Here is a 22,427-nt window from a genome sequence, read left to right on the forward strand (position 1 = left end):
AGTAACACTTAGGTACACTTAACGATCAGGGAATGAACTCTTGTAGGTGATGTCATAGTTCAAGCAAAGAAAAGAAATGGAGTTGAGCTTGCGATGTAGCAAGAAGCAACGATAACCGGTGGACCATTAGCGCAGCAGAGCAGATACCAAAAGACCGTATAAAGAAATTGGAAGGCGAACAACCCGATGGAGGGATGACATTGGTAAATTCGGTCGCCAACAGTTGGCTGGAGCTGCGAAAGGCCGGAGTGGTTGGAAGTAAATGGGAGAGGCTATCACCCTGCAGTGTGCCTGAGCATGCATGTTGCTCATGGTGATACAAATTCCCACCGCTAAAAAAATTACCAGCCCTCATAAATAAAGTTGAGAAAAGCGCGAAGGTTAAACGTTCGTCCAATCCATCCTTCAACGACCCAATTCGGAAAGGAAAAAAGCATCAATGCTAGGATTATTTGCGCGCTACGTTGACGCATCTACGAATGATTCAGGTGTATCGCCTGTATTCAATAGCGAGGTACACATGCAGGCACCCATGTGAGTGCGCTGTCACTGGTTACGTCAGGCTCCGCGAGATGGCGCTACTTGTCCGTGGTAAACGCATGATGTGGGTTCGACATTCTAAGTTCAAGCCCGCCAAACGCTAAGTAATGCCTCGAATCCAACGTGAGTGCGAATAACAACTCTATTGACGCCACCGCTGAGAATCGAGTTGAAGCAGAGCAGACGGCGCACGCTGGAGTTATTTTTTTCGTCGTCGTGCGGCCGCACTCGAACAAGCCGCGCCATGTCCGTGGTGCTTCGGCCATGTCAGTGGCCATTTCAGTGTTGCTAAGCTAAGAAATTGACGGCTAAACTTTTCAATGAATATGACCTATACCGATGCCTGGTTTATGATGTAAAGGTATACTCTGTATGATCGATGCTTGTATTGCCTTATCTGGAACCGTTAGTTTTATTTTTAGGCAGTATAGGTGTAACCCTCCCCCCTTCCCCCGGTTTCATCTCGGTGTCATCGATTTACTCGGCGCTGTTCTGGGCTCCCCCTCACCACCGCTGACACCTCTTTCACAATTATTTTCCCCTCGCCTCCACCGATGCCCATTTGGCGAGTTCCGCAGCCGGCAGCTAACGGTGGTAGTGCGGTTGTCACATGATTGCAAAAAATAAACAAGCATGAACGGGCGTAAAAAATGCACTGACGATTACTACACTCCCTAATATGAAATTTGTGCGCAGCAAGAAGGGAGTCTTCTAGATCACGGCGTACTACCACTGCGTCTCAGGAAGTGTTAGCGTGATCAGCGAACGTACAGCGGTGTGCGCTACTTCGCTGCTACCCGACAGTGTGCCGCCGCCGCCGGCCAGCATGTTGCAAATCATGTTTGAACCTCCCGCGCATATGTCACGTGGTTAGGATTAGCCTCGCACAAGGGAGCAGCGAGCATGTTGTTGCACATCGTGTTTCAACCTCCCACGAAAACGTAACGTGGTTTGCATTAGCGGAGAATAGAACAGCGTCTGGGGAAAGTGTCAGGAGGAGGGCGCTCCTTGGTGGCGAATCATAAAACATGTGTGAGGGAAAGGTAGTGAGAGAGACGACACCGTAGTCGTACGTGTCGTACTCCACTTTACCGTTCAGTTGACGCTCCTGTCCATTTTCTTTCTGTCGTCGCTACTGTGTTCGCTTACCCGGTTACGCGGACATAAACAGACGCCGTTCATGTCCGCGTCTGTTTAAGCGTATTCACTGAGAGTTTTAAAAAAAATCAGATCAAGTTTTCGTTCTCCCGCGGAATCGTGTTTTCCGACGTCTGTGATTACGTATCCAGTCAAATGTATAAGCGAACATTAGTAGGCCGACTAGGGCTGCGATGTACGCCGGGACACCTTGTTTACCACCCCGCATTTTGGGTGGCACCACAACGCCGCTGAAGACCGCTGTCCGCACTCGCTCAGTTTTTCACCTGATTTGCACCTGGTTTGTTCTTGTTGTCGTTGACAGTAATTGTTTCGTGAAACATAAGTGTGCTTAACGAACAGATTCACTCAAGAGAATGTCGCTTATGCCAATTGGCCAGTATTATGTGACACAACCACAAAGGGCCGGACTACGCTACGCAGATACAAGCATAGTACGCGCCGTACGCACTGTTGCTCCTACTAGTGCACTTTGAAGCACCGGGGTTGTCGACCTGTCAACTGCACGTTTTTTTTTTCCGCGGCTTCTTTTTCTGTGTCTCTAGTAAAGGTACCGAAGGAAGAAAGGAAGAAAACTTTATTTTCCTGAGAACCCTTAGTCCAGGGCGCCGCGTTGGGAAGCTGTGGCCATGTCTTCCTCCGCTCTGGACGTCAGCAGGAGCTTTGTCGGAGCGCTGGAGTCAGCCAGACTTGCCTCCCAGGATGCTAGAGTTGGATTCGGAATGGGGGTCAATTTTGGACGCCGATCACAGGCCCATATTGTGTGGAATATGTTGGGGTAACCTCCGCAGAACGAGCATGTAGGGGTGCCGGATAAATTTCGAAAACGATGTGTGAGATGTTCAGCGGGTAATGTGTTTGTATGAATCTGTCGGAGTAGGACGGACTGCCGCCTTGTGAGTGTACCATGGGGGGAGGGATGTACCTTGCGCTGCGCGCGAAAAGACTCGAGGTATTCGCGTGGGCTAAAAGACGGCTGTGCATCACTTAAGGACGGCTGTGTACCGCTTAAGGTTGACTGGAGCTGGTCAGGTGCCCGGTAAATAGTTGCTCGGGCGAGCGTATGTGCCCGCTCATTTCCTGCCAAACCCTCGTGCCCAGGAGTCCAAATAATGTGGAACGTGTACGGTTTGTAGTCGAGCGCGTCTTTGATGAGGCGGGCTGTGCGATGGTGCAGATCATTTCTGATCAATTGTCTGCAGGCGGCTTGCGAATCGGTGACTTTGATGATGGGTGTTTGCGGACGAACTATATGGGTGGTAGCGGCGTATATGGCTCGTGCAATAGATCGAGTTTCCAGGTCGTCTATATCATGTACATCTGGTTCAAGCGTCACTAGTTCGTAGTTGAGGGGTCCGACCACAGCCGTGATGCCTCCCTCATCTTCCCCAGGATGTGCGTCAATGTAGTAAACGTGCTTGACGGGGCCGAGGCCCTGCAGCGTTTTCCAGAGCACGTTGGTCCTGATGTGGCGCCGTTCAGCATGCCGGTCGGGGTCCATGTTCTTTGAGAGGGGAGTGATGGTGATGCGTGCTCGGTGTTCAAGGGAGAGGCATCTTTTTTACGGCGATGCGGATGATGGTGGGTCCGCAGAGTAGCCAAGATCCTGCAGGATGGCCCTGCCCTGGCCGGTGCTATGGAGTCGGTGGAACTGTCCTAGGCGCTGCGCACTTAGGAGCTCCTCCAGTGTGTTGGTGACGAGAAAGTTGTAACACATAAGTTTCGTTTCAGTGTAAATATTTTGTGAAGTGTCTGTTTGCTCTTGTTTTTTTTCTATTTTCAGGTGATGCCACGCAACAAGGCAGAAGGTTCACTACGGGAAAAAACGAATTGTATGTATTTGTGTTGCTCCCAACACAAATGTCGTAAACATTTGCACAGCATAAACTTTTCATTCACCATAGGCGTGCATTCATATGGTGGACATGAATGATGGATTATAGCGGGTGCGCGCGGAACGTTTGTATATTTTTACACCTGGTCGCTCAAACCTCTTCACAGGCCAGACATTATGTAAAAATTTGGCTCAGCTTTTGGATAACGACCACCCCGCATTTTATAGCGCCCAGGATATACACCCGAGACTGGACACCTTGTGTATGCGAGTTATATAATTGTTTTTTGAACAGAACGAGTGCTTTCGGCAAAATTCTGGGTTACAGAATTTCCTTTAGGCGATAATGGACATCTTGCATTTCAGCTTGCACGTAAGTTCCATAATTGAGGTCACGCAGTCCGCATTACGGAATTTTCGTAATCCTGCAACTGTCCGTTTTAGAAATTGCGGAAAGCACTTGGAGATTAATTACCTTCAGTGTTATCCGTAAACGCCGGAATTTTTTTTTTCAGTGTATAAGCCAGGAGAGCTTCCCTACGTCGCTATTTATTCCCTGAAGAAGCACAAATTAAGTTTATCTGGAAACCGTATTTTAAGCCTGCTCCGGACACCCCGTATTTTGTTTAGGTAGTAATGCTGGTATTTCAACGAACATGCATTACAGTATATTTGATGTCACCGGGTAAAAATGATGTAAGCTTCAATACAATTCCTAAATGTTGTTTGAGCGAGTATTTGGGTAAAACCCAGATATAGTTTGTCTAAACTCATTTTATTTCTACACTTCGAGTAACACCGATCAAGGTTACGTACATCTCAAGAGTGTCATCAGTTTTCGAGGGCAATATGACGTTTCGACTAAATACCGGTACGTTCCTGGCAAAGCGCATTTTAGTAACATATTTTGGTAGTGTTTATGATTCCATAATTGTTGAAAAATTTGCGTTTTCATTTGTACTCCTCTTTTTTTACCTAGTGTGGAGCTGTAGTATTGAAAGGAATAAAGCACTCACAACTGACACTCGGCAGTGGCTTATTTTTTGTTGGTTCCAATCCCCGCATGCTACCTTTGCTAGTTACTACATGTATGCCCTACTATCTTTTGTTTCGAATGAAATATCTGAGCTCACAAAATTAAACAATTTTGAATAACTTGAATGTTTATGCAAACAAAATATCCACAGAAGGCTCACCAGAGCATTTCGGCGGAGAATGCGTCCACCTTCCGTCGCCGGTGCAACGAATGACGTTTTTGCCGTCAATTGCGTATCGGCCAAGGCAACTGTAAATTATCATGGTGCCGGGTGGGCAGCACATGCCTTGGTACGTGTGGTCATCCTTAATCATCATCAGGTGTCCATTAGCGATAGGTCCTGGATCTGGGCAATAGGTTCCTGCACAAAGGAAAAATGCGGCGAACGAAGGCATCAACCCTGCTGCCGTCAGCAGGCAGTTCCTTACATCTGACTGCAAACGTCAACTTTGAACGTAACAATGAGCGGTCTTTGTACATGACAGCTGTTGAATAGATAATTACATAAAAGTACCCGCCGCATTGGCTCAGTGGCTAAGGCGCTGTGCTGCTGAGCCCAATGATCATGGGTGTGTTCCCGGCCGCTGTGGCTACTTTCTAGATGGAGCCAAAAAGCAAAAATGTCCGTGCGCCGAAATTGCGCGCGTAAGGTTTGCCAGGTGGTCAATAGCAATCCGGAGTCTTGCACTACTGCGCACATCATAGCCCAAGCATAGTTTCTCCCGGTTAAGCCACGCAATCAAGCCAAGTCGGGTAAAGAAGTTCATTTTGAACAAAGGGAAATAATATTGGCTTATTCCACGTTCGTTACTAGTAATGATTTGTTTTTTTTTAGTTTAAGAGTTTTTTTTAATGCAGCATGCTTTGAAGAGCGTTTATATCCGGGGCTTTTAGGGTTACGAATGGTGGAAGTAATGACACAGCGTCAATGAGTTTCACAATTTCTCGATCGTGCGGCAAATATGTCGTTTACACGGACGGCTCTAGAGGATACTTTAGCAGTCTCGGGTAAGTTTCGTTTTATTTACTTGTTTGGCACACTAAGAAGAGAAATATTTTCAAATAATAACGACCCAAATTCGTGGTATCTTTGACTCGGGTACAGTGGTCAGTGTTTTTGAAACTGTCCTTACATGCTTGCCAGATAAATCAGTAAAATTTGGAAGAATACTCGGCGTCATTGTTTTTTTTTTCGAGCGCATGTATAAGATGTCCAAGAAAAAAATCCTGAAGTTAAATATAAGGAGAGCGCTTGGGTGATTAATTGTAGGCGTTATATCTCTACTCTAGGAACACATAAAACACTTGGGTTACGCGGTGATCGATCCCAGCAAGTGCAATTTAGCTAGTGGTAGCGAATTACAGCCTTACGTATTCAGAAAATCTTTGCACGGCTCGCATTATTTCAAGATTTTTTTATTTAGAAAGTTCTAAGCATTCTTTCAAAGATATAAATAGCAACTCACCCGCCGCGGTGGCTCAGTGGCTAAGGCGTTGTGCTGCTGAGCACGAGGTCGCGGGTTCGATTTCCGGCCGCGGCGGCCGCTTTTCTGATGGAGGCGAAAAGCAAAAACGCCCGTGTGTACGAGATTTCGGCGCACGATAAAGATCCCCAGGTGGTCAAAATTAATCCGGAGCCCTCCACTACGGCGCGCCTCATCGCCTGCGTTGCGTCGGCGCGTTAAAACCCAACAATCAATCAAATAAATAGCAACTCAAACGATCGTTTTGACTATATACTGCTATAGATCTACCAACAAGCAGAAAAACCTCAATCTCGGTAGGTTTTCGAGCATAGATAGATAAGCATCATACAGGCTCACAAACTTGCCGTGCCGGTTTCGAGGAGGTGGTTTTTGTCATGTGAAACTATTTATTAAATTAAATTGACATTCAGAATGGTTAAAAACTATCATCCGATGGCGATTTAAGAAATAGTCGTCTAAATGTTCCGTGAACTTTCTATAGTTTCCCGTCACGTTGCAACTGTGGTTTCTTATTCTCTGTACTATGTCTTGCGTCACCTAAAATAAACGAAATGCATTCTTGTACCTTATTCCACTACTGAGGGGGACCCGAAGCCTAGAAAGTCGCAAATGTTGAGCTTTTCTCTTGGTATCCCTTTCTTACAATCTACTCTGGAGAAAACGGAAAATCTGATTGTTCCGCCACAGACAACACGAAAGAGAGAGACGGAGAGAGAGCGAGAGAGAACAGAAAGCTTGATTTTTCCGTCCCAGACAACAGGAGACACCTTCTGATGTTCTGCACTCCACCCAGACAACAACAACAAATGCACGGAAGGTTTATTAATTCTTTGTTGTGAAGTTTAGTACGTACGTACTAAAACGTACGTGGCCCATGAGAGTAAGCCGCTACGCTGACTACTCTTAACTGCACCATGGACTGCCAACTGGTATAGTGGTAAAGAGCACCTGGTAAAGAACACATGACACAGAACTACACAGCACCAAAGCTTATTGGTTGTACAATGAAGCACGCATTGCGCGTCGCTCAGTCGACGAGAAGACTCACTGGCCAGGTAAGCATGCTATGAAAACCATCCACCAAACGTACGGCCGCCCGGCGGGTTATCAAGGCGCTCCGGTAAAGCTAGCCATGTGAGAGGGAGCATGGTGATGTACTGATTCTACGATGGGAGAGCACGTCAGGCGGAAGGGAGAAAGTGACATCTGCCGCTCCCCTTAGCTGACCTCGGACAGGAACATTCAAGATCGCTGGATTTCAGAGTTTCTAGTATGCTTTCTGCTATTTGTTCTTAATCGTCTTGATAACTGGTAATGCGTATCAGCCACATTCCGGGGGAATTTATACCTTTCCATACTAACACCTTATGAAAGGTTTATGACAAATTGTTTTCTTATCTTTTACAAATTGAACCTTACCCAAGCTTTTAGATCAATAAGAACATGGCTCAAGTCAACTTCAAGTGTGTTATTCGATTTAAAGCGCTGATATTAACATTTGTTGCTGCAATACCAGCAGTCAGCAGCAGTTGGGGGGACGTGGCTCACGCTGTTCTCGTGAAGCCTAGGATCTTCTGGTTCAACCCATTATTTAGTTTGTTTATTTATGTTGCCCATTATTTTCACCAGGCTTTACACGTCTGTGTAAGTGTGGCTTACCAGTGCTTGTATAATAATTGCTTTGAATTGAATCTTTCCAACACACATTGAAAGTTTTTTCTTATTCCCCTCAAGAAGTCGCGACAGGCAATTATTTCTGGTATTTCTTGTGAAAAAACTATAAACTAACAGAATAACATTAACAAAATTTTGAAGAATTTATTCTTGAAGGCTGCTGCCAGCCCCTGTGTTAGGCATTTCCAATCTGCCTCCTCCTCTTGTCCTGCATTCTGCTCGCTGGTTTCCTCTTTTCCGAACATTATGTACCAACTAGCCCAGCAATTCACTTTTTTAGACACAAAAAACTGCAATAGTGTGAGCAGCACTCCACGCAGTTTCCTGAGGATCTATTCTCAAGGACAATTTCCAAATAAAAAGCCCACACTCGGCAGATAATCCCGCATACTCTTTCAGAGAAATCTACGCCGCTACCACTTCATAGTACGGAGTACGTTTCACCCCCGTCGCTTTTATAGCCTGATGCCATGCAAAAAAAAACCACCAAAAGACAAAAAAAAATATGACACATCGGATGCAAAACTTTTCAAGAGTTACGCGTGGGCAGTCTTTACACTTGGGTGCACAACTCTTTCAAGAAGAGAGTAGATCCTTTTAAAAAACAATGCGCTTGACCATCTCAGCCATGATTGAGTGCTTAAGGCAGGCATGAGCTTTTATGCATCCCTTTAGATGTTGACCGTATACATTATCTTGCCCAGCGGCCGGGTGAGCGTCATTTTTCTGTGATTGCTACTCAATTGCTTCCAACGGCAGGAATGAATTTCCGCACATTAACCTCTTGCTCCGGTGGTTCTAAATTTAGTGATTAGTGTTTGGTTAAGGGTTTCTACATTTACTAACCAACCTCAGAGATCTGGTTTGCTTAAAGCTTCTTCATACCATGTAGTGCAAATATGAGACGCAGCTTGCCCGGTATTTAGAACTACTGATGGCCCAACAGAACTACTCTTCGGGATTGCAGGTTTTAAGCACAATCTTTAAGGTCTCTCGGTTTAAGGACTCGCAGCTCTCGGCAATGCTCTTTTCTGGACCTAATTGAGGTGTTCTGAACTAAAAGGGTTTCTCATTCTACGTTCTAGGCCCCTATAACAGCACATTTTATTTCAAAAATTCCAAGAAATAATCTTGGAGCATTATATTCCTGTTTTTAGTACTGCTTGTATTACTCCTAGAATCAACGTTGTCTTTATAATACGATCGGTCCGTTGACGTTTGTGCACAACCGATTTTGCCAACGCGAACATTTTATGTCCCTAATTCGGAAGGTTTTTCATGGACAATTTCGCGGTAACATAAGCATTATTACCGACTCCTGATGGCCAAGCATCCGTTGTTTCCATGAAAAGGGTTTTAAAGTAACAGATTACACATCGTCTCCTAGGACAGTATTCTGTCTTCTGTTCCATTCGAAGCGTGGCAGCAGTTTCGCTAAGAATAGAAAGCTTCTATTATTTTCTATCACAATATGTAAACACAGGTGCCAGAACGAAAAAAAAACATGGGCAAACAAACGGTGTCTTACCGGAGCAGATCCTCATCAGGAAGACAACATCTAGGATTATCACTCCTGCGAGAAACGGGCGTAACGAAGGTTGATTTTCCACGCCAAAGGACTGACTTAAAGGGGAACTGACACAAAATTTTGAAGGCCAGATAACTTCGGAGATAGATTGGTGTGAACACAAATACACCATCTGCAAAGTATCAGCGGCGAATACAGCCTAGAAGATATTTAAAATCAATTTTTAAGTGTGCGAAACGCAACGGAGCAGCCATAAACAGCATCCATACACGTCACTAGTTTGCGTTTGCCGCTTCCGCACTGCAGGCGGTTTTCGCCTGCTCGCCCGGCTCGCCGCTCTAAGCGGAGGGCGGAGCTTCTGCTGTCGAGAACGAACGAGCGATCGTTGGCGGCGGGCGCCATGATTTCGTCGGCTCATCGGGCAGCTGGCCATGACCAAAGTTATACAGCGATTCTAGACCCTCTATTTTTATTGCGTTTTATTTACATTGGACGCGGAAACGCACCGGAGACACGAAAAGCCCACTGAGCGAGCCGCACGGTCGCTGTGCCGGCGGCAGCCACGGCCGCGAAGTGGCGCAGGCCGGCGCAGGTAGCTCGAGTGATAGCTTGTTACCGCTGCACGAAATTGTACCCAAGTCTCAACCATGGCAGCTTATATAAGAAAGGAGCTAATTATCCGATGGCGGGTTGCATTAAAAATTGTCATCTGCACTGCTTAGGTGTAGGCGGACCTGTAGGCAGACAGGCCGGCTGCTCCCAGCGCACGTTTGTCTCGAGCGTCGCGCGTCGTTCTTTAGCCGTGGTAGCATTTACACTAGCAGCGCCTCCGTCAAGTCCACCGTCGCTTTTTAATTAAGCGGCTCACGAGATCAGTACGTGGGGGTATTCTCAGAAACTGCCGTCGATGCAGATTCGACAGTGCTACGGCAGCTGTGCTCTGTGATCTCCCTCCGACGGTCACGTGGTCAGCTTTGTTCACACAAAATCCATCGTTTCGCGGTACCCGCTGAAATCGAAACTGCGACTGGCCGCATTGAAAATGCCTCTAATTAAACAACCGTCGTACGATGAAGCAAATGAGGTTTCTACAGATGATCAGTAGGTCACTAGCTACTTATCGCAACAAAACAAAAACAAGATGCAAAATTTTTGTGTCAGTGCCCTTTAAATAACTAATACAAAAGAATTACCATCAAACATGCGTTTTCGGTCGCTTAAGCTTCACCTCACTACGGCTGTATTTAAGAGACTTCCACTGAAACGTCGGTATTTATGTCTGCACAATCACAAAGATTGAGAAATTGAATGTTGTCTTCCGATTGCAACAAGACATGCCAAGCTCATTTATTAAATCTGCGACGCCGGAGTCAGGTGCTGTTAGCTTGTGAGGGCACCCGTTCGTAATGTTAACAGGGAAGGTAACTGGAGGTGTATTGCGCGAGATTTGGACTTCGTTATTTGTCACTATCGGCGTTTCTTTCATTGCTCGAATTCACCCTTTGGGCAAGTGCACGGTGGTAACGATGGCATTATGGTTCATTGTCGTTATGTAGACCGTTCAGTGACTCCCGGAGGGGCCCCACGTTTTTCAGAAAAGTGGTGCAAGCTTATTTACGATTCCACACCCTGCCTTCAACCTTATAGAGCATACCTACAGCATACTGCGCTTGTCTATCCGCTTTACTTGCGAACACAGCGAGAAATCACACAACGTGCCCACAGCACGCATTCATACGTTACCGCTCACGGGAGCCAAACGATACGCAAAAATGATTACTCAAATGCCTTCTTGTGCGCCATATCGGCCTCAGTACTGTCATATTTATTCTCCCTGCTTGCGACGAACATTGCGCCTTTCTTGGAAAGTGTCTGTGGACGCTGAATGCGGTATAATGAGCACCAATCTCTTTATACTATAATGCGCCGCGATAAAGTATGAATCTAAGAAAAACTCGGGTTACAGACGACAATAATGAGGCATCTAATCACGTGTTTTAGAGTCCTGATGTCGGTAGCTCATAAAACGTTCAAGGAGTTTATGACGGCGAACTTAGTAGTGAGGTATACTATAGTCAATGCTATCCCAAGAGGTTCAATTTGACGTCGCGTGGAACCCGGCGTAACGACATATGGAGCTAACCGCCAAGGTATCGGATCCTAGATCAGACAATCAGCCGCTTGCACCAGATTGAGACAAGCTGCGTGTTGGTAGGATTTACACGCAAAAACTACGACTTTTGTAAACCATTCCAAAACAATCAATTTGGATGTTCCTTTTCTGCATGGGGCGCTCGCGACTTTGTGGCAATTTAAAGCCGGTTTACGGATGTGTGGGGCCTGGGAAGAATGGGGCGCTTTAAAAAGTTTGTGCGTGTATTCTGCGCTTATGCTTGAGGTGGTTATTTCATATTCTTCTTTGAAATGTCAAATTTATACGGTGTATGCGCTGTGACCTCTGATATCTGGTGCTTTAACATTTGCTGCCACCGCGCGTTCGAGGAATACAAAAAGTTATCCAATCCACGTCGATTAATCCTAAAGGGTGAAGTTGGAGATAGTTACGGCGACATCATTATGTCACCGGAATGCCGCGGCACAATCGCAGCTTGCTAGCTCCTTTCCAGTTTCACCCTATCTGTTTAAATAACCGTACGTCATTTTAGGTAACATAAATGTTCGTAAGCGAAGCAATTAGAGCAAAAACAGCCATTTACCTTTACCAAGAAGCATCGTCCGGGACGCCGCCATCGCGGTGTTCGTGTAGAAGCTCGAGTGTAGCGAATGTCGTCGTCAAGTGTTGCCCCGTCGTCTAGTTTCGCGTTTTATTTTTTATTTAGCCGCCCGTCTGCAATGATAGCCAGTCTCCGTTTACATAAGGCTGCCCAGAATGCTGGTGGCGACGTGAGCGCTGCGATACCGCTTGAGATCTTTCTTGACCGAGCTAGTCAATGCCCCTACTAATCTTTTAGGCAGTAGCAAAAGTTTTTTTGATGATCGTAGCACGGTAGTGAGGAAGTGGGAATAACTACTTCTTCGCTGTGTTTTATTTATCGAGATCTTCCTAGGGCCTAAATGTATTGTGGTCTTCTTTCGTCATTTTTAAGTACAGAATAACCACAGATTAAATTTTTTGGTATGCAAGGACGTGCGAGTGGCTTACGTTTTGCCAACAGCTGATCTGTACGTATATAAAAAACAATCGAAAACGTAATTTGGGTTAACGGCGGATAACAGGGAGGTAAGGGCCACCATGTTTTGCCATTTCTCTGCGTGTTAGCTGATATTTTTATTTATTAGGTAATGCTTACAATGACGTGTAGCAAACATATAGCGCATTTTACGGCTCATGATATTCCAAGGCAATACAACGCTGACGCTTCATTCACACTGGGAGTATTAATAAACATCTCTAAAACATTGTCAATGACAGAAATTAGTTTCACTTTTAGCTAGAAAAATTTTGGCGAGATGGTATTCACTAGTTGCACGCGCTTTCGGAACGGGAATGGGTCGCTTTGGATGAGAAGGATACTCGGTTCCTTGGTTTCTTCATATATATTGTCTAAGAGTCTCGAATATTCTTTTGTCCTTTAGGGTGACCTTCACTGCGGCGGTGTATACTTAATCCAATGCATTTCATAGACTAAAAGTGTTATGTAAAGCGTCTTATTACACACTGCGTGTTTTTCTATCTCTTGGTGGAATAAATAGAAGTGATTCAGTATACAGTAAATTTTCGAAACCCAGCTTATTCAGTAGACATTTCTAAATATAAACTATTGTTTATGCGGTCAACTGTTACATTGGTAAAGAGTGCATATAACCAAGAGCAGGCTCAAGGGAGTGTAGTTCTTAAGATTTTCGGTATCGCCCTTCTTGTGAAATAAAATTTTGTTCGCAGTTTTCCCTGCTGTGGTAACTTGAAACTCAGTGAACACTGTGAGCATAGTTTAGCAAGATTTTATTGTGTGGTATCTTGACCCTCCTTGTAAAACAGCGAAATATAAATTGTTAATATATACATAACGTTCCTCTACATAGTGTTTTTGCGTAGCATTAAGAGATATCTTTATTGTACGGCCCTAGTATATCTTTGAACGAGCGTGGGGCTATCAGTTAATTGTGCATGAAATCGTAGTGCTACACAACGTAATTTGTTGGCTTTTATGGCTCAACAACAACAAAAAACAAATGATATTTATTCAGTTCATACTAATTGAACCGTCCTTCACTAGACAGCACGGATTGTTATAAAATATTAGACATAAAAAAAGAAACAACTTTTTTCAAGAAAACATACCCACACCATGATTTTGATTGAAGAAAACCGCCTTTGATTGGCTCAGGAAGAAACATAATAGGTTATCTATATTCGTCAAAAAGAACCTAATTTTTTTTTGTCTCCGTACATGCGTGCCAATGTTTCCAAGTCTCGTACGGTGCACCACTCCCGAGTGTAAAAACAATAAAAGGCTGGGTCTGTTTATTGACTGCGAATATATCTCTGAACAAACACCGATAAAAGCTTTGTAAAAAATTGAAAAGAATCTCCTAAAAATTGTTCTTTCTTGAGATCATAGTTCTGAATTTCATAAACCCGCTTATACGCCGAAGCGAAGCTTGTCTAAGTCAGCGGACGCTCCCGTCCAGGAAACGTGTACAAAAGCCGTTTCCAAAAGCTTCGGACCTCTCAAACTGGAAGTGACCCCAACGCCTACACGGGCCGCACAGAAACTACACCGTCTAAATGAGGAATTGTTAGCCATTGCGCTATGCGAAGGTAATAACAACCGTACATGTACTATGAAAGAAAAATAAAGTCAATCATGAGAAGGATTATGCCGGATAGTTTAGTTACATTTTGGAGTGAGTATCAAGTCAGCAGAATTCTAATTTTTCGCGGTTACAACGATGACTTTATGGGGACTCCAGCAGACGGTATGTGACTACGGTATATTGCACGGATGTTCTTCGGCACAGTAAGGTTTATAGCCAGCCCCGTCTGCCACAACGTGGATTGAAAGCTGATATTTGGTACCGTCTCGAATGTTCCCCATTGTTGTTAGTTTGATGGCTTACTCCCCTTTTCACCCCATCCAGCTGAAGCCATAATGCCCGTATAAGAAATCCCCACGCAAGTTTGCGTACCTATACTCAACAAACAGGGAAAAAATCTTTAATGAATTACAATAATTTTTAATATCACTGCATTCAACTTTATGCCCTCTGCAAGATTGTGGTCTAAACTTGAGGCATAATACCTCCGACTTTAAACAACTGATGAAACATGAAGTACGGGCGCAGTTTTTGGTCTCTCGTCATGGCGCATTCTTCGAGCCCTATGTTTTTATTTCTCCTTCCTGCTATTCAACGCTTACAAGCAGCCAAGTGGCTAGGTGCATCACTGGTATTGGCGAATCAGCGCCTTTTTGCCACTGCTGTCTACTTTCACAAAGTTTGGCTTCCTGACCGCTGTGATCATTGGGAGTTCGAAGTACACATGGCCTATTTATACCACTGCGCACTGCATACTGCCTAACCTTGTGCTCTTCCTATTCCTACTGTCGTTGTAACCGCACCACTGTACCGCCTTTCCTGCTTCGTGAGGCCATCTTCCTATTCAAAATCGCACAGCGCGCGCGAATGTTATGCAGTTTGGGAAGTTCTCTGGGATTTCTTTTGCTACGTAAGGTGTCATCGCATGCCTGCCTTGTTTTGTTTGTCTCCTCATGAGGAGGGGGGGCGGGCGGCGCTCCGGATTTGGGACACGGTTAAGTAAGATCCTTCTTACTTTCTTGTGAATGATTGATTGGCCAGATCGCGCCGAGAGTTATAAGACCAAAGTCATAATCAAAGCACATGCACACACACGATATATTCAAAACTAAATGGACAATAGTCACATCCACGGTGTAAGAGACACCTTTACGTTTGGACACAGCGGCCCAAAAAGCTGTCAAATAAAGTTGGTGGTGGAGCGCGCAGACCTTGGATTGAAAGGACATCTGGTGACAGAACTCCTAACTACGGTTCGCAGTATTCTAGGCTTCGAGTGGTTTGAAACTACCCGAAGCAAGGTTGTTCGCGGGAGCCAGCGGCATGCGTGTGAAACAACGTTAGTTGTGCGAGCGGACCGTGCGAGCTCACACAACGTGATCTTAATGCATAATTTATTGCGTTGTTATAACAGCTGCGAGAGTTCCGGCGTTGTAATTTCATTTAGATGCGCGCGCAGCTCCTCTGAACATTGTACACCGGCAGTGACTATGACGACATCGCTTCGTCTCCGCTGCGTCGCGCGTGAACTTGCCCGAGTTGCGCCACGTCATTTACGACGAAGAAACATCAACGTACTCGCCACTTGTTTAATTCATTTCGGAAACAGGGTTACTTTCCTTGTACGTCGGGGCGTTGTTCCAGCAGTGGACGCTTTCTTTTTGTCTATGCTTACTGAGTATGTGGGGGACTAGCCAACGGGAAAATCGACGGCACTGCAATTAGCATCATTTTCTGCCTGGAATGGCTGCAGAGCTTGCATCTATGCGTTTAGGATCGTGGGGAACGTTAACTAATGTCACCTATTCTTGCCAGCCGTTGCACTACGGACTAAGAAGGCATTTTCACACACTTTTTTGTAGCGGAAGCATTAAATATAGCGTGTGGGTACTCAACGGCTACCGCGGCACCCTTCCCTTCGGTTTAGTATTATATACTATCCCTTCATTGCTACCAACTCAAAACACATGCCTAGAACACGTTCAAACACTGGGGCGAGCACGAAGCTTCTCGCAATGCTTTCTTTAAGTTATCATATGCTCCGCACGCCTGCGGAGCCGGCCAAGCCGCGACAAGCAGACATCGAGCACAGGAGCTGTTACGGAAGCTGCCGAGGAGGTCCGACAAGGAGCTAAAAAGATCCGAACTCCGCCGAGTGGCGGGCGCTCGGGCAGCTTCTTTTCTCTGCCGCTGGAGGGCGCTGCAGCCAACGGTCTCAGCGGCACCAGCTTGGGGACTATATTAAAACGACGAGTACCAGTTTGTTTCCAAGCTGTGCCCTCACGTAATAGTATATCTTAATTCGAGTCATGGCGCGATAAAGAATTGCAGATGAAAAGAAAACTACTATTGCAGGTATGGCAGAAAGGAAAGTGCAGTCACACTTTATACCGAAGCGGTGATGGAACGATATCGAAAAGCAGCGTTGGGCTTTAGGGTCACGGTGATCGATGAGCGGGGATTTGGGTCGCGGTGGTCGGGGATCTTTAAGGGTGCAAAGATCTCGACACACCTACGTTTTCGCTTCTATACTTGTTACAACTTAAAGGGACCCTGAAATGCCTTTTGTGCACACTAAATGAACTAGCGCAATCGTTAGATTGGGTCGTCACGGTCAGCTGTGCCAAGTATTACTCTTTTACGTGTAGCGGAAAGCTCACACTTTTGTTGCAAAGTTTGTCGCCGTTTTCTCACCCTTCCCTGCAAGTTTTTGAACGCCGCCATCTTCACATGTCTACGTCATCGATTCCCAGATGTTCATCATGAGCTAAACATCCTGCTATTGGGCGGCTTTTTCACGCACTTCTGGCAAAAAGATCTGTCATCTGCTCAGCGTCGGCTCGCCGGCTGATCTGCCAGCGGAGTGCCGGAGTGCTTCGACATTTTACGACAAACGAAACAAGTGCAAACAAGCGCTTAGCCGTTTGTATCGAATGCAACACGGCCATAATATGACATGAATATTATCTTACGTGAGTAAGTACCATAAAGAAAGCGTCGAAGCCCCGTGGCAATTCTTTCGTGCAATCGCAGAGAACGCCCTGAGCCGAATGCCCGGGTTTGACGCATTCTTTTTATTCAACTTCGAAACAATCCAGAGGCGCGTTTCGAACGACCTCAACATCATAACATGCGTTGCAAGTCAGAACCGCGATTGACAGACGATCGGTTGCCTCCTCCTGCCCGTCATAAATTCGCACTCACCTTGCGCCCGGTTTGCGGGGACGAACAGCAAGAAACTTCACTCTGGCGCGCAAGCCGAGAAGCCTTTTAGCCAGGCACACTGCACATACCCCATGCGAGGTTGAGTCGTACGTCGCTCTAGAAAGATAATCCACACCATGGGAAGCACTATCCACGCGCAGTAGTACAACGTCGCATTTCATCGCGAAACGAACGCATCCACAACACACAGGAGGCGATGCACACACACACACAGCTTCGGTCGCTGCCTTGGCTTAGCTGCAGCTTCGTTCGGACAGTCAGGGCGCAAGCCGAGAAGCCTTTTAGCCAGGCACACTGCACATACCCCATGCGAGGTTGAGTCGTACGTCGCTCGAGAAAGATAATCCAGACCATGGGAAGCACTATCCACGCGCAGTAGTACAACGTCGCATTTCATCGCGAAACGAACGCATCCACAACACACAGGAGGCGATGCACACACACACACGCAGCTTCAGTCGCTGCCTTGGCTTAGCTGCAGCTTCGTTCGGACAGTCAGCGATGTTACGACGATACAGAGCTGCGTGAGGGCGACGTGCTAACCGCTTGACGCATTTAAAAACACCGGGGCAAAGAATTTGGTTCATCGGAAGCAAAAAATCTTTCCTCCATCTTGCGCTACTTGCCGCCATTTGGGAAACGCAAGCGGCCTCACGTACGCACGCTATTTTGCTGCTAATAGAGAGTTTTAGTACAGCGTTTGTTGCTTTTGCATATGCTAAACGCTAAATTTTTGCGTCCTGCTACGTAAAAACCACGAGGAGAGTTTTAGTAGAGCGCCTCACTATTTTTGCGTAGCGACACGCTAATGCATACAGCGCCATCTATCGAATGTTGTGCGAAATGACTCGCCGGCTGATCTGCTTAAAGGATTAAAGAATTATATGCTTAACGAATTATATATTCTTTGTTTCGAACTTTTGAGCACTATGTTAGCCAGCCATTTGAGCCATATGTTGCACCCATGTTTTAAGTGTAGAAGTATAATTCCATGATTTTATTTCTTTTACATACCAATTAAGATACCCTTTATGACGGTTTTTTTAGGTTGTTTTCGTAGTTCCTTCTGCAACTTATACGGCTGCACCCAAGTACCGTCAACTGCAGACAACAGGTCACAGGAATTAAGCACGGAAGTGTTTTCTTCGAGGAATCACGAAGATATCATTTACGCCATATCCGTCATAGAAGTGGCGCATGTACAACGAAGCAAGCAGCCTGTAAAGGGTGAACTCCTACACACAGGGTCTTCTTCCAAGGAAGCAACCTTTAGTGCTACGAGTGCCTTATACTTCGGGTTGTTCGTATTTTGGTTTTATATTTTAGCCCCAAAGTATTACATGCCGGCATGCACCAATATTTCACTGACGTCATTTCCGTCACGGAAATGTCGCCAGTACGCCCTTGCCGAAGCGACCCGCCAGCAGGATCTCGCTCGCCAAGCACACCGATAAGACAGCCACCGACCCGCTGATCATGCCCAGCTGCAGATATCGCAACACATGCCACTTTCGTGTTTTACAGATTCCTATGACAGAAGAATCAAGCACAGTTTTTTTCTAACGAAACGCTACTACAGATATAAAGTCAGCCTGTCTATTAGCTGTAAATGTCATTACAGCATTCAAGAGAAACTAGTACTGCAGGAAGTTGCACTGCAACAATTGACACAGGTGATTTGTTTTGGCAAAAGCTTCATTGTCACACTCGATAACTTGACAACCTATCAGAATCTGGTTGGCTGTGTTCAATGATTTGGGAACAGTTTTTACCCCTATTGCGAGTGATATTTAAGCATTTGCTTGTGTATGTAGAGTAAAGAATTATAACAATACCATTACGATTGCACAAAACTTTAGAGTAGTGTCAGTTCAATTTGTATGGACACAATCGACGAGGGAGCGAGCATGTTCTACCAAATCCCTTTCTCGGTCGTTCTGCGTGATAATGCCGGAAATTGTGCTGCGGTGCCAATTATCTGCTTCCCACACCACAAAGGTCATCGAGGGTCAATCACAGCAAGACCATACGCCCGTACTTCGCCCGCACTAAAATATTTCAGAAGTCTTTTTTTCCTAACACCATAGAACAATGGAACTGTTTGCCCCTCTCGATTGTGGAATGTACAAGTGTTGGTGCATTTGAAGATGCATTGTATAATCACCTTTTGTAACCCTCTCCTGCTTGGGCAGCGATGCTGCCTGCAGTATTTCTAAATAAATAAATAAATAAATAGCTGCAAGTACGCCAGTTCCGATTGTTGTCGCAAATGCCGTAATATCTATACAAAATGACGCTTACTTAACATCTCAGCAAACCGAACTGCGTGAAATGCCGTTTGGTACGCCCATTGCTCAAAATATGAATATTACGTCGGTTGTCGACACACACCATTACCCACTATTCAGTAATGACAGATCACGTAGTCCTGTTTGCGAAGTGCATTGCTGCAAGGTTGACTGTATGTCTTGTTTTCACCCGAGGGGTGGTTGAAATATGTTGCTTGTCTCCATGTTGTCGCGGTCTACGCTAGTCTTGCAGCCGAGCATCCCCGAATGGCACTGGATCACCATCGAGATTACAAATGCTTAGTGTTTATTCTTTCTGTAGTCCTTGCTAAAGCCTTTCGAAGTTCCGGTCTGAGTAGTATATCCTCCTTAGACCCGAGACCTGGCGTAGTAAAAAACAGTTATTTTCTGAAATCATTGAATTTACCAGAGTTACAGAGAAAATTCTGCTGTCATTCTTTAGTTTCAATGATGCATTGAGGAGAACTTATCAGATGGGCAATATATGTGCACACACTGGAACTAAGTTGTCAAAAAAGATAAAACCTAATGTCATCGAGTGTGTGTGTGTGTGTTTGTGTGTGTGTGTGTGTGTGTGTGTGTGTGTGCAGTGTGCGTGTGTGTGTGCATTGTGTTGTGTTGTGCGTGTCTGTTATCTGCGTGTGTATGTGTGTTGGGTTGCGTGTGTTATATAAGATGATGATAGTTGGGTTTTATTGGCGCAAGGCCGACTATGGGCAAAGAGCGCCAAAGAAGAAGTTACTGAATTATGATGCGACCGTACATACTAAAACATGTGACTAAAAGTAAAGGTGATGCAAAACAAAAGACAATGGAGATGGCTGGTGTATAGGGCCAGGGTGATTACACATGATATGACAAGAGCTGCAGAAAGTTTACCTCAGCTAAAAACTTAAAAACACGTTGACTAGAAAACATTGGTTCGTCGGCTAAAAAGTATGATGGGTGCAAAGGAATGTGTTGTCTGTATAATTCAGAGAAATGTTTGTGTCGTGTTGTGTCAAGTGCCTTGCATGTGATTAGTATGTGGACTACGGATAGGCCCTTTCCACACCTGCTACACGTGGGTCCCGAAGTACCAGTGAGCAGGTGGGAGTGCGTCGCATGTGTGTGGCCCATCCGCAGCCTAGCCAGGGCGACTTCAGTGTATCTGTTGTGTGAGTCAGTTATGTAGCGTCCAAGCTGTGGTTTTATTATGTGTAGTTTGTTGTCTGTTTGTTGACTCCAGTGTAATTGCCATGTGTTACGAAGCTGTCGTCTGATGTGTGTCTTTGAGTCGGTGTAAGGTACTGTTGTAACGTCAACTGTAGTCATGAGACCAGCATCACCAGCCATTTGGTCGGCGGCCTCATTGCCAGGGATTCCACAATGCCCTGGTACCCAGCATATAGTTATTTCAAGATTTGAGGCATATGCAGACATTAGTACCTTGAAAAGAGCATTTATGACATAGTTTTTAGATGACCTTCCTAATTACAGTGCCTGTACAACGCTTTGAGAGTCTGTGTACACAATGGACTTGGGAATTTTATGTTTGATGATGTGGTTTGTAACGAGTAAAATGCCATATGCTTCTGCCGTGTAAATACTGTTATGAAATTTCATTGTTTTGCTTACTCTAAAATTTGGTCCGTGCGCTGCACAAGATACCGTAGAACCAGTTTTCGACGCGTCGCTATAGAATTCTGCGCACCTGTACTTGTCCTGCAGAAACAGGAAGTGCTGCAGAATTGCATTCTTGGGTACCCTATTTTTTTCTACAAGAGTGAATGACAGGTCGCATGATACAGGACGAAGATGCCATGGTGCGATGAAATTTTGAATGGGTGTCTTGTGCGTGTCTGAAAGAGGGACCGTGAGTGCAGAAGCCTCCTCCCTAACTCTGAGAGAGAAAGGTAAGGAAACGGATGGCCTGTTTAAAAAGAGTTGCAAGTTTGATGTATTGTTCATGATGGGATGAAAAGGATGGTTGGTAAGGGACACAATCTTAGATGCATACAGCAGGTAAACATACTCCCGCTGATGCCCTAGACACCACTTGTCGCACTCGACATAAAGGCTTTCGACAGGGCTAGTGCGGAAAGCACCGCATGAGAGGCGAAGGCCAAGATGCAGCACTGGGTCGAGCATTCTCAGTGCGGTCTTTGTCGCCGACCCATACACGACACTGCCGTAGTCGAGCCGGGACCCCACCAACGCTGTGTACAGGCGCAGCAGGAGTTGTTTGTCGGCCCCATAAGATTGATGTGAGAGAACCTTAAGAATATTCATTGCCTTTAGGCATTTACATTTGAGCTGTTTGACATGAGGAATGAATGTAATTTTTTCATCGAATAAAATGCCTAAAAACTTGTGCTCCTTGTTCACAGGAATTGGCACATTCGCAAGGGTGATGTCTGGGTCCGGGTGGACCCCACGCTTCCTGGAGAATACAACACAAGAGCTCTTTCCGGGATTAATTTTAAAACCGTTCTTGTCTGCCCAGCCGGCAAGCTTCTTGACGCCGAGCTGGACTTGACGTTCGCAGATGGACATATTACATGATTTAAAAGATATCTGCACATCATCTACATACATGGAGTAAGAAATTGTAGGCGGCAGTGCCTTCCCAAGGGAGTTCATTTTTACTATGAAGAGAGTGCAGCTTAGAACTCCGCCTTGCGGCACGCCATTTTCTTGCACGTGTACCTTTGACAGTGCAGAACCAACTCTGACGCGAAAGGTTCTCTCCGACAAATAGCTAGCAAGGGTGTTAAACATATTACCAGAAACACCGAATGACTTCAGGTCAGTAAGGATCCCATAACACCAAGCGGTGTCATAGGCCTTTTCTAGGTCGAAAACCACAGTTAAACAG

The 22,427-nt window shown here is 45.5% G+C and overlaps 1 protein-coding gene across 1 annotated transcript in view; it reads right to left on the reverse strand.

Moving 5' to 3' along the window:
- The window catches only part of LOC144148461 (protein lev-9-like), a 38,672-nt gene extending 26,664 nt beyond the window's left edge, over positions 1 to 12,008 (reverse strand). Inside the window, exons 1-3 of the mRNA XM_077680001.1 lie at positions 11,975 to 12,008; positions 9,258 to 9,302; positions 4,729 to 4,929 (exon numbers count right to left, since the gene is read on the reverse strand). Of these exons, the coding sequence (XP_077536127.1) occupies positions 4,729 to 4,929; positions 9,258 to 9,302; positions 11,975 to 12,008 (280 nt within the window). The remainder of the gene's footprint in view (positions 1 to 4,728; positions 4,930 to 9,257; positions 9,303 to 11,974) is intronic.
- Positions 12,009 to 22,427: the final 10,419 nt, after the last annotated feature.

The sequence above is a fragment of the Haemaphysalis longicornis genome, unplaced genomic scaffold (assembly GCF_048455015.1).
Source record: "Haemaphysalis longicornis isolate Haplotype H1 unplaced genomic scaffold, Haemaphysalis longicornis Haplotype H1 scaffold_8, whole genome shotgun sequence".
Lineage (NCBI taxonomy): Eukaryota > Metazoa > Arthropoda > Arachnida > Ixodida > Ixodidae > Haemaphysalis > Haemaphysalis longicornis.